The sequence below is a fragment of the Dermochelys coriacea genome, chromosome 1 (assembly GCF_009764565.3).
Source record: "Dermochelys coriacea isolate rDerCor1 chromosome 1, rDerCor1.pri.v4, whole genome shotgun sequence".
NCBI lineage: Eukaryota > Metazoa > Chordata > Testudines > Dermochelyidae > Dermochelys > Dermochelys coriacea.
Genome location: NC_050068.2, coordinates 315,293,778 through 315,305,781, shown reverse-complemented (window position 1 = coordinate 315,305,781; position 12,004 = coordinate 315,293,778). Strand labels below are relative to the sequence as shown.

The 12,004-nt window shown below is 44.7% G+C and overlaps 1 protein-coding gene across 2 annotated transcripts in view; it reads right to left on the bottom strand.

Moving 5' to 3' along the window:
- Positions 1-2,254: 2,254 nt before the first annotated feature.
- LOC119858730 (transcriptional regulator QRICH1-like) overlaps positions 2,255-12,004 on the bottom strand; it is a 36,699-nt gene continuing 26,949 nt past the window's right edge. For both annotated transcript variants that reach the window (XM_038414277.2, XM_038367707.2), the window contains exon 9: positions 2,255-11,770. In XM_038414277.2, the coding sequence (XP_038270205.1) occupies positions 11,584-11,770 (187 nt within the window). In that variant the 3' untranslated portion in view covers positions 2,255-11,583. The remainder of the gene's footprint in view (positions 11,771-12,004) is intronic.

Genomic DNA, 12,004 nt, shown 5'->3' with positions numbered 1-12,004 from the left:
GCCAAATTGACAATTGGTTTACAGACCATTATTAGGGTGTTGTGGGTCCAAATTTTGGGGTAACAGATGGAGGTGTTGCCTCAACTGCTGCCTTCCTCTGTAGCATGGGGCATGGGTCACTTGCTCGAGGATTCTCTGCTCCTTAAAGTCTTTAAACCATGATTTGAGGACTTCAATAGCTCAGACATAGGTGAGAGGTTTATCCCAGGAGTGGGTGAGATTCTGTGGCCTGCATTATGCAGGAGGTTGGACTAGATCATAATGGTACCTTCTGACCTTAATATCTATGAATCTTCTTGCCCTTGTGTGGCTACTTCCTGGGGAGGCTATTGTGGTACTAGTAGCTGCTAGTCCAAAATGGGTCTCTTACATGAAGCTAACCTACAATACTGGTCACTTTAAGGAGTCATGGGTTTCAGAAGATCCACTACCATTGTGCATAGAGAAAAGGGTTCTTGGGGTGTTCCTGCCAGGAGTGATATGGACATCTGGGATCTTTTCCCCAGGAAACACCTACAGCGAAGATGATGGATTTGGGATGGAGGTGCAGTCCTGGACAGAAATGTCCAAATCGGAGGAGGTTTCTTCTGCATCCAGTAGAGGAGCTCTGGGAAGTGGTACCAGGACCCATGTCCATTTTGGAGGGGGGGCTGGTACCAATAGTCAAGATTTTATGCTGGGATGCAGTACAAGTGATAAGTTCTCTAGCAATACTGGGGAAGAGTTTCTCAGTACCCCTTAAGAGGGGTGATTCCACTTCCTCTGCAGGAGGTCTTTGTGAGAGAGGAACCTGGACAGTCGTGGGGAAGCCAGAGACAGGGAGAGGGTCCAGCAGTACACTTCATGCACCCCAAGAAGGAATATACCAGAGACAATGCAGGGGGATGGTCCATGCACTTCTTGTGGCTGTAATCTAAAGGGGGTGCTACCAGAACCTTAGAAGAAAGCTTCTTAAGAGGCATAGCACCTGAAGAAGTCTCTGGGGCTAGAGGGCTTAGCGTCAGTAGGGACAACGATAGCTCTCAGCATGATTTGCTAAAAGATTTCTTGGTGCAAGTATGCCACAAGTCTTGGTAGGTATACCAAAGCATGAGCTCTCCCTATTTCCAGCCTTGAACAATGACTTCCCCTTCTTTTGGAGTCTCTCTGCAAGAATTTGAATTTCCTTTTTGAATGGTTAGTTTCCAAAACTGCTCTACGGTCTGTGGAAGACACCACTGTAGCCTAAGCATGTGAGGCCAGTGTACTGGGACAGATTAGACTCCATGAGCCTCAAGGAGCAAACTCAGCTTGCAAGAACTGTTTTTAAATGAGGTGTAGACCTTCCATTTTCATAGGATGAGACACTCCCTGACTCAGTTAGAATGCCTGTTGATGAGGGACAAAGACCTGTAGCAGAGCTGATGGACTTTGAAGCCTGCAGAGTTTGGCATAACCTAACCAGGGAGGCTGCAGCAACACAAGAAAAGAGGCAGCTGGAAAACACTCCCTACCCTCAAAAGCACAAATGTATGCTAAAGTAAAGTAAAAACAATAACGAATAAAATTAAATACTTATAAAAGGATGCTGATAACTAGCAGCAGACACTGCAGTGCTCCAGCTCGAGTTGAAGAGGGTTGAGAAGGAACTGGAGGAGTAATGAGTCTCTCTTCGTATACTCTCGGACCAGAGCGTGAGGCTGTATAGCATGCAGATGTAGATCCAAGTTCCCTGTAAACTGCACAGCCATGCAGCAGCCTATTTAGCACCATGCAGGCACTTAGGGAATCCACCTGGGGACCAGCAGCATCTCTCCCCCAGCCCCAATTGCAGCCCAGACCTGGCATGGGCAGATGAGGCATGGACCCAGAATGGCCCAGACCCAGTTGCAGTGCCCATACTCCCAGCCAGCTCCCTCCCACAAGAACCCCTTAGCCCCACTCCACCCCATGAATTTTATGTGCACCAATATGAAGGTGATGTGTCAAACATCACCTCCATATTGGTGCACATAAAATTCATTCTGCACATGGATGGGAAAAATTAGAGGAAACATGGGCGTAGACCCTCAGACTCTGCAGATTAAAATCTCCAAGAGTGTTTGAGTGTGCACAAATCCTATGGTACAGCACCCAGAGTGACATGTATGTACGTGAGCCAAAGATGTTATCAACTAGTCACCATCACCTTATACAGTGTAAAACAAGGTCTGAGGTTTGGTACACAGAAACCTCAGGCTGTTTCTTACTATGGCAAATACAACATTAAACATCTTTTTAACCTTTTATTAAAGATAAAAAAACTTAACATTTGAAAGGTAAAGCATTAAGTAAACTTATTTTTAACATCCCTTCTTCCCTTTCCCAGGAGAGCATTTTTAGAAGGAAACCCCCTTGTCAGAGATAACTTTCTTTTTTGGGGAAAAGAGAGAAAGATAGTTGAGGTGGGCTGGAACTGTTGTTGAACAAGTCTGATCCCATTTCAACCAAGTGCTGTTGAGATTCAGCTACAGCTAGCAGACGTGGCATTGTTATCTGGATCCCTCTCTCTGGTCTGCTTGGGAGATCTTTCAAGATTAGAATGAAGAGCACTCAGGGTCATAGGAAATGGTGGGGATGGCAGCCATGATGGTGAAGCTCACAGCAAGAGCCTCCAGCTGTTCTTATTTTTCTCCCCTAAGTCTCAAGGACACTAAAAGGTTTGGTGGGTAGAATAGCTCATCCCGTCATTCTGTCCACGAGTTAGGACTAACACCCAACGCACCAATTTAGTTAAACAAGAAAATGTGGATCTGGAAATGAATTATCAAATATGATCTCATGAGAGTCTGAATTATATTAGCAGGCTTTTTTGTTTGGACTAATTCAGTGTGTCTGGTTTTCTTGCACCTGTTCCTATCAACATGTGTTCTTATAGGTTACTGTGACATCTTATGAACTTAGAGTACATTTATAGACCTAAATCATACCAGATGACAACTCAAAGGGAACCATGCTCTTTGTGAACTCCAGATACACCCATACCAGAGCATGGCATCTCACCAGAGCCTGAGATTATGGGGGAGGTAGCCCTTTCCTCCTAGAGGAGGTGATTCTTACTTTTTAATGAGGGTGCTTGCCTTTACCCTCCTCACTTCTGATTTTGGAGGAGTCCTTGGGTCTGACCTCTGAGGATGCAGAGCAAAGAAGCGCAGGGGCTAGAGGGGCACTAGGCGGTGGCTCTATCCAGTGCATTTGAGAGCCAGAAGACCCAGGGTCAGATTGGGGCCATGCTAAAGGCTCCATTGAGGTCCTACAGCACTGCCACATTTGAGGGAAAGAATGATGTATATTGCACTTCAAAGAGTGGGTCTCCCCACAAAAACAAACAGCTCTTGTGGGGATCACTAACCCAGGAAGAGCCTGGGGGGAGTCCAGGCAGGATTTGAAGTGAGGGAACTTTGGCATACTAAGTGCCCAGACTTGTACAGGTACTATGGGGAAACCCTAGCCCTGACACTATTACTAAAAACTATCTAAAGAGCAATTATTCACAACAGCTAAACCTAAGAGCAGGAATGCTAGGAAAGCTTGTGGACATTGAGGAAGTTGTGTCTCAGATGACAAGTGGTAGAAAGAAAGTGGATAGGAGGTCAATTTATGCTGCCTCTCAAGCCCTCAGTTCAGAGCATAAGTAGGAGTAGGTGCAGAACAATGGACACTGATAGTGAAAAATTCATCTCAGGCACATGGAATGCAGATGCACCCATAGTGAATACACATAGGGACCACCACTCGAAGAACCAGAAAACACAAAGTATAGGTATGCCAGTGCACCCTTAATTAGCCCCCTTGGAGCTGGCAATATCCACTAAGAATTATCTGCATGCACTACAGATTCATTCACTGTTAAGTATAGCTGTGATGAATGGAGGGATTAGTTTTAGTAACCATTTTTTCTGCCAAGTTTCTCACTTTCTGTAACTGTTGTTCTTCAAGATGTGTTGCTCATATCCATTCCCTGTTGTGTGTGCTCACCACATGCACCAATGGCGGAAGTTTTTCCCTCAGTGGTATCCATAGGGGACTGGCTCCGGAATGGCACGTGTATGCAACAGCATAAGGGGCTCCCCCTCCCCCAGTTCCTTCTCGCTAGAACTCAGACAGAGGAGGAGGGCAAGTCATAGAATGGACATGAGCAACATCTCGAACAGTGATTATGGAAGGTTTTTTTCTTTTTTCTTTGAATGCTTGCCCATGTCCATTCCATGTTAGGTGACTCCCAAGCAGTATTTCTGGAGGCGGGTAGGAATTCATGGATGTGTCAATAGCAACACAGCTCTGCCAAGCCAAGCATCATCTCTGGCCTGCTGAGTAACGGTAGAGTGGGTTGTGAAGGTGTATACCAATGACCACGTTGCAGCCCTGCAGGTGTCCTGGATAGGGACTTGTGCTGTGAAGGCTGCGGACATTGCCTGAGCTCTAGTTGAATGGGCTGTCACTATCTTTGCAAGTGCGACCTGCGTCAACTGTAGCAAGTACAGATACAGTTAGTAATCCAAGACGAAAGCCTCTGAGGAGACACCGGGAAGCCTTTCATCCCGTCAACCACCTTGACGAAGAGTTTGAGTCATTTAAGGAAGGGATTGGTATGCTCTAAGTCGAAAGCCAGAGCCCACCAGACATCCAAGATGTGTAAGTGCCTCTCTTCATTGGATGAGTGAGGCTTCAGGCAGAATATGAGGAGGAAAATGTCCTAGCTAACATGAAAAGACACCACCACCACCTTTGGCAGGAAAGCAGGGTGTGGACTGAACCTTCTCCTTGTAGGACACCGTGTATGGGAGTTCCAGCCTAAGGGCTTCAATCTTGAAGACTCGCCTCACTGAAGTGATAGCCACAAGGAAAGCAACCTTCCACAACGGATGTGAAAGAACAGGAGGTAAGAGGCTCGAAGGGAAGGCCAGCAAGCCTAGAGAGGATGGTGATCTGCTGTTGAGCCCTTGAAGGGAGCAGAACTGATGGCACTTCCTGTTCCACCTGGTGGCAAACAGGTCCACTGAGGGAGTTTCCCCCCCTCTGGAAGATCATTCTGATGATCTCCAAGTGGAGGGACCACTCATGGTGAGAAAAGCAGCACTTGCTGAGGCAATCTGCCAGCGTGTTTCAGACATCGGGGAGATGTAGAACTTTGATGTGTATGGCATGCAGTCCCACAGTCAAAGGGCTTCTTGAGAGAGGGCTGAGGACCATGCTCCTCCTTGTCTATTCACATAGAATATGGAGGCCATATTGTCCATCAATGCTTGTAGCACCTGATGGGACAGTTGCAAAAAGAACATTTCACAAGACAACTGGAGGGCCCTGAGCTCCCTGACATTGATGTGCATTGCCAGCTCTTCCCTGGACCACAGCCCCTGGCTCTTTAGTGATCCAAAGTGGGCTCCCAGGCTCAAGTCAGACACGTCCAACACTAGCACCATTGTGGGTTTCGGGGTTGCAAACGATATTCCTTCAGATATATTTACCAGGTTGGACTACCATTCCAGAGCAGTAAGTACTTGTGGCAGAACTGTGAGGTCTCTGTCCAGGTGGAGCCTGGCTAGGTTATAATCTGATGCCAGCCACATCTGGAACGGTCTGAGATGTAGTTGTGCATGTTGAACTATGTAAGTGCTTGCCGCTACATGCCATAGAAGTCGGAGGCATACAGTGGCTGTGGTGAGAGGGTGGCTGGTGAGTTGGACAATGAGACCTGACATTGCCTTGAATATTGGTTCTGTGAGAGAGGCCCTGGCTCGGGTACAGTCCAGAACTGCCCCAATGAACACTATTCTTTGTACTAGGACCAATGTGGATTTTTGTTTGTTTACAGCAGACCTAGTGCTTGGCACATGCCTTGCACCAACCAGAAGCTGTGCTGGACTTGTGCCTGTGAATGACCCTTGATGAGCCAATCGTCTAGATATGGGAGGATTTGAATGCCCTGGCACCTCAGATATGCATGGCAGTGGTTGCAGCCTTTTGTGAACATCCTTGACACAGTAGCCAGGCCGAATGGAAGCACTGCAAACTGGTGGTGGATTTATCCTACTAAAAATGGCAGGAACCTTGTGTCCATGGAAAATGGAAATATGAAAATACGCATCCTCCAAGTCGAGGGCAGTGTACCAGTTTTCAGGGAGGGGGTAATGGAGACTGGGAAGACCATGCAGAACTTCAACTTCTTGAGATATTTGTTGATGCCTCATGAGTCCAACATGGGTTGCAGACCCCCCACCTGAATCCCCAACACTGAATGCTGCATCTGGGTCTCTGATGCCTGGGGGAACCCCCATGGGTTCCAAAAGTACCCTAGGATGGCCCCTTGCTCTGGCTAGTGGCCTTGGATGAGCACGCGCGTGCACACACGCACGCACGCACCCACCCACCTCCGGATCTGGCTGGGTGCACCTGGCCAGAGGGACCCGCTATCTCCTCAGCCTCCAAGCCAGAGAAGGAAAGTTTTTGCCTTGGAGACCATTGCAGTGCCAATGCTATGTCCATATCTCCACGCCTACCATCCCAGCATCTGTGGCTGGGGCTCGGGGTCCCTGTGCCGCCTGTCCAGAGACCGGTGACAGAGCTCGGCGAATCAGCAACAGTATACTAGCAATCGACGCCTAAAGCGCTGGAAATGGCGATGGGAGTCCGGTGACAGAGAATGCCACGGCAGAGAATGCGAAATCGACCCCTGGCATCGGTGCCATGAGTCTGGCAATCTGCATCTCGGCACCAGGGACCAGTCTTATGGTCCCAGGGATTGGCGGCATGGTCTTCGTGAACTTCTTTGCCCCGAGGAGCAATGCCTGTGCTCCAGTGACGGGTGCCATGATTCCAGGGACTGGTAGTGTGCTACTGCTCTACACCGACCATTGGGCAAGTGATGCCATGCCTTGGGGGACCAGTGCCAAGAGTCCAGCGAATGGTGCTGGGAACTGCAGTCAGTATGGAAGCATGTTTGAGGATCACTGCTTTGATGTCAACCACCACAGTGCTGGGGAGAGATGCCACACAGATAGAGCCCATTGCATGGGCCCCAGTGCTGGCTTCCCTCTAGAGATGGCTACGTTTTGATGAGGCATCGGTGGCAACGGCAAAGGCATGATGTCTTTTGCAGTCTGGAAAGCCTCCGGCGTGGATGGGACCTCCGCCACTACCCAGTGTGGCTGGATAGCCTTGCCGGCGATGCATGTACCTGGCTAGGCTCCAGAGACATGCTGCCCCACATTGGCCTATGCTGCTCTCTGGACTTTCTCTTTTCAGTATGGGATGTCAGGGAATGCTATCTCCCGGTGTGCTTCCTCTTAGCAGATACCGGGGACCGGCGTTGGGAGGCCAGTGCCACCGGTGCACTTTGCATTGAGCACAGTGGCATTGGTGTGGAGTCCGATCTCTGCGACCGGCACAAGGGCCGATTCCATGAGGAACGCTCTTAGTCTTATGTCCCGCTCCTTTTTAGTTCTGGTCTTGTAGCTCTTGCAGATGTGACACTTATCGCTAACATGGGTTTTCCCCAAACACTTCAAGCAGCTTTGATGAGGGTCGCTGATTTGCATAGGCCTTTTGCAGCGATCACAAGGCTTGAACCCTGGGGACTGGGGCATGCCCCGTCTCTGGGCTAAGTCTCTTAGGGGACTGTCTAACTTATCTACAGTCTATTAGCTAACTATTAAGAGAACAAAAAGAACTACTTACCTAACAAACTATTTACACAATGAATGATAGGAAAAACCTTTGGGTATGAGTACTTGCTGAAGCAAGGAGATGTTCCAGCACCATCACCGGTGATAAGAAGAAACTGAGGGAGTGGGGAGCTGGTGGCGCTCCTTATAATCAGCACATACGTGTGCCACTCCAGAGGCACCAGAGCCAGTCCCCTACAGATAACACTGAGGAAAAAACTTCCGACACTGGTGCATGTGGTGAGCACACACACCTAACATGGAATGGACATGAACAACACATCTCAAAGAACTGTGATTGTGCCTTATCTGCCTTATACTCTCAGTGTCCATATGCCCTATTCCCTGACTGTTCTTCACTATTTCTAAAGGCAGAATGTGGGGGGGTGGGAGGAAGGGGGATAATAGATGTATTGGGGTGTCATTCAAAGTGGGAAGAGTTGAGTATTAGCACATACCATAACTATTCACTTCCTGGTTTTCAGAGGTTAGAGTGCACTGAACTCATTATTTTGGAAGGGCATGAAATACCACAAGCCAACCCTAACTGTGTTAATGAAGTATTTTGTCAGTAAATATCAGTTTGTTTTTTTTAAAACAGAAAAATGTTTTTGTTGAGTCAATAACTACCTATTAAGTGACCATTATGTAGTTGGCAGCTGACACTATTGTGGCAAGGTATTAGCACACATCTAGATGGCTTAACTTTTTTGAATAACATTTTCAATATTACTTCCCTTAAGGGCTAATAGGTATTATACAGTAGCTAGGATAAATCTTGAGTGACAGACCATCTGGGGCACGATCAAAGCCATAGTTTGATTCCCCAGTCTACACAAAGCCATTAGTAGAATGTCAACCTTAAGAAATGCTGGATCTCAGAAACTCCTTGCTCAAATAACTCCAACTTTGGATCACTAACTCTACCCGCCATCTTCATGAGGCATACCAAATTTCAAAGCAATTCAAACAAACATGGGGCTTTTAGAGCACTCAGAGTCAACCTTTAAACAGAAAGGGTTTCCCTGCCTTAACTAAAGCAGAGCTGCTGCTTTGCCAAAATGTACTGTAGCATATCCTACTGTAGCATCTATACCAGACCTTGTTATCTGTAACCAAGTTATCCACTTCCAAGTTATGCCACTATATTAACTGTGACAATAGTAACCAGGTAGGTTGTTTACTTGGGCTGTGAACTTCCTTTCATATAGCTGAATCATATCCACCACTAACAAGAGAAAGGCTCATTCAAAGTGGGATGGATCTTTTAAGAATGAAGGCTCAGTTACATACTCTAGACATCCTAACCTCAATTAAAATCTAACTTTGCCTTGTAAGACTAAACAAGCTCAGCTTTCACATTATCCACAATTGTAAATTCTACAGCACTTTTACCTTTCTCTGTGTTATCATTTGAAGTGAAAATTTATCTACAATAGTTCATATGTCCAAGTTAAACAGCTGGGCTAATTTTGATTGCATAGTAAACTTAGTAACATAAGATGCACTTCAAATATTTGCTTCCTGTGCTGGTGTCTTAGCAGTCAAGAAGGGTGTGGAAGTTGTAGGTTAATTGTTTGTCAGAAATGAGTGGATGAATCCCAAGGCTCTCTTCCTACTCTGTTTATGTTTACAATATGCATATACTCCCTATGAATGATTTGAAGATGCAGTATAGATGATGCTTTTATTGCCACAGTAGGAGCATTCACTCTTCCAGTGATGTTGCTGATCACATACTCTAAATACTGTGTAAAGTGCCTTAGCTCAACCTAAAAATAATTAAAATCCCTTGGTAAGAACAAGCAGTAGGAGGTCATGGAAGTAGTTGCAACAGCCAGGATCCAAGCCCTTTAGGGTTACTGGATTTAAGACCTATTCTATGTCTGTCAGTTATTGATATCATATCTTTACCATACTAGTTTGACTCCAGTTACAAGGTATCTATTGGCCTATTCATCTCAGCAAAAACTAATCACAGTTACTTGCTCTTGACAACCACATTTACGATGCTCTGGGCATCATAGTACAATTTGACAAACTAGAGGTAGCTTGAGAAAAAACAGTTCCAAAGGAGGTGGGAGGATTGATTGTGACAGTTTAACTAAAAGACTAAAGTGAAAGGTGTCTGACTCTTTGAAGGATGGAATTCTGAAAGCATAAACAAGGAACAGAGAGAAAATTAGGAAAAGAAAATTTAAGCTGAGCAGGAAAAGCTTCATCACTTCAGAAGGGAGGCTATTCCTGAGAGGAAGAAGCCCTATCATTTTCAACTGAAAATGAGTTTAGAGAAGGCTGTAGGAACAAACCTCTTAGCAGAGATGGGCTGGATTATTTACTAGGTTTTAACCATCTCACCTTCTCTCTTCATAGTAAAGATGGAAGAAAAATATGTTGCAAATTACCATTCTGAACATGTTCATTTAAATTCTTCTGGATATTTACAGCAGGTTGTATGTCTGTATATCCAGAGAGCGAATGAGAAACATGCACATACTGGTATAAACCAGATCAAATTTAATCCATCCCTATTTAATTTTGAATCAACCATGCTGGCACTAGATGTCATGCACTGCAGTAGCTATTTGTCATTGTCAATAGTAACATTTCCCCATCTTGGATCAAAAACTACTGCCTCCACTCATAGTACAAATATCGACTGAAGAAGAATGCTGCCAGTTTATAAGCATTTGAAGAGATGTGATCTTAACTCATTTATTGTTTATGCACAATATGATCAGAGTCTGGTTTTAGTGAGCTATTCAAAAACAGTGGGTCACTTCATTTGTTTCAGCTTCATGTTTAAATGTAATTTTGACAACACTGTCAAAAGCAAAGTTTATTTTCAAGACAATTAGTGTTGAGTTTGTAAATAAGATAACAGCATAATCTATAATACTTCCACTAACTCCATTTTTCCTACTGGTGATCTATACAGTATTATAATGTGAAAAATATACAAAATCTCCCTGGAAAAGGTGAGCTTACGTCAACAAGATACTTTACAGCCACTGCTACAATGTTTAAATGGCTGGGTTGTGGTAAGGCACTAGATTATTGAACTGAGGTAAATTTGTATAGATCTGTGTTATGCGAGCCTTCTGTACATACACAGTTGATTCCAATAAAGTATCAAGGGTGTAATGAGAAATTTATCGATGCACATACCCACAACCTAGAATTAGGAACAGTCTCAGAGCTTCAGGTGTCTTTATTGCCCCAGCTTTTGAAAGTGAGGTAAATTCTTTCCCTGCTGACTAAAGAAAGTAATGTTTTAATGTAAGCGACCCAACCTTATACAAATATTAGCCACAAGGCATTTAAGGCAGTTAGATTTCCTACTCCTCTCAAAAGTACTATTTCTCCAAAGTCTATCCTTTGCAAATAGACTAGTCATGGAAGCATCCTTTTAACAAGGAAAAAAAATTTAAAAGTCACTCATTTTATAGAGAAAATTATGCCTGCATTGCAATATTAGTAAGTCACAGTGTAAACTAATATAATTCAGGAACCACTATTTCCATTGAGGACTTTGATAAAAACTGAATTTGTATACACTTCCCACTGTCAATTCAGTTTAAAGAGCTATGTACTTATAAATTAATCAAAATGACACGTTTGGGACTCTGATTTAGCTTGTGTTTCACAGTATTAGTACTAGAATCACATCTGTCCCTCTTTAGATGCTAGTATAATAGACAAATATGAACAAAATAGGAAATCCACTTTGTGGAATTTAGCAAATTGGTACTGTTAAAGGCTATTTACTCATAGCATTCAGTCATCTTCTAGTAAAAAGAAAGTGTTAGCTACAGACAGTCTTCCATGCCTTATGAAAAAAAATTGTATTTACAACTTTATAATAAGGGCATTGTTGTAACTTATCCATTTGTTCTTGTTGCTATGCTGATATATGGGTCTTCGCATGTGCTTCTTGGACCTCCTTGACCACCAGAATTCTGGTCAACATCTGCTCCATCACATCCACTTTCACAGGCTGAGCAGAGTACCAGATAGGACTGTTTGGTGCCACGACTGGTTCAGGGACCAGATAGAAGGCATCACTTGGCCCTTTGACACCTTGGGGGCTATAAGGAAAGTTTGAATTATACCAAGCACCACACTACTTAGTTATACTCCTTTTAAGAGCAAAATTAGTATTGACTTTCTTCTTTATTATGTAATAAGATACATTTGCTCCCACACATAAAAAGTTGCCAACTTTAGGCATTCCTCTTTGAATTAGCTGTGATCCACTCTTGTCAAACTCAGACTGGAATAGGTGTTTGTTGTGGTGTGAAGCCAAAGTATTAAATGAGGGA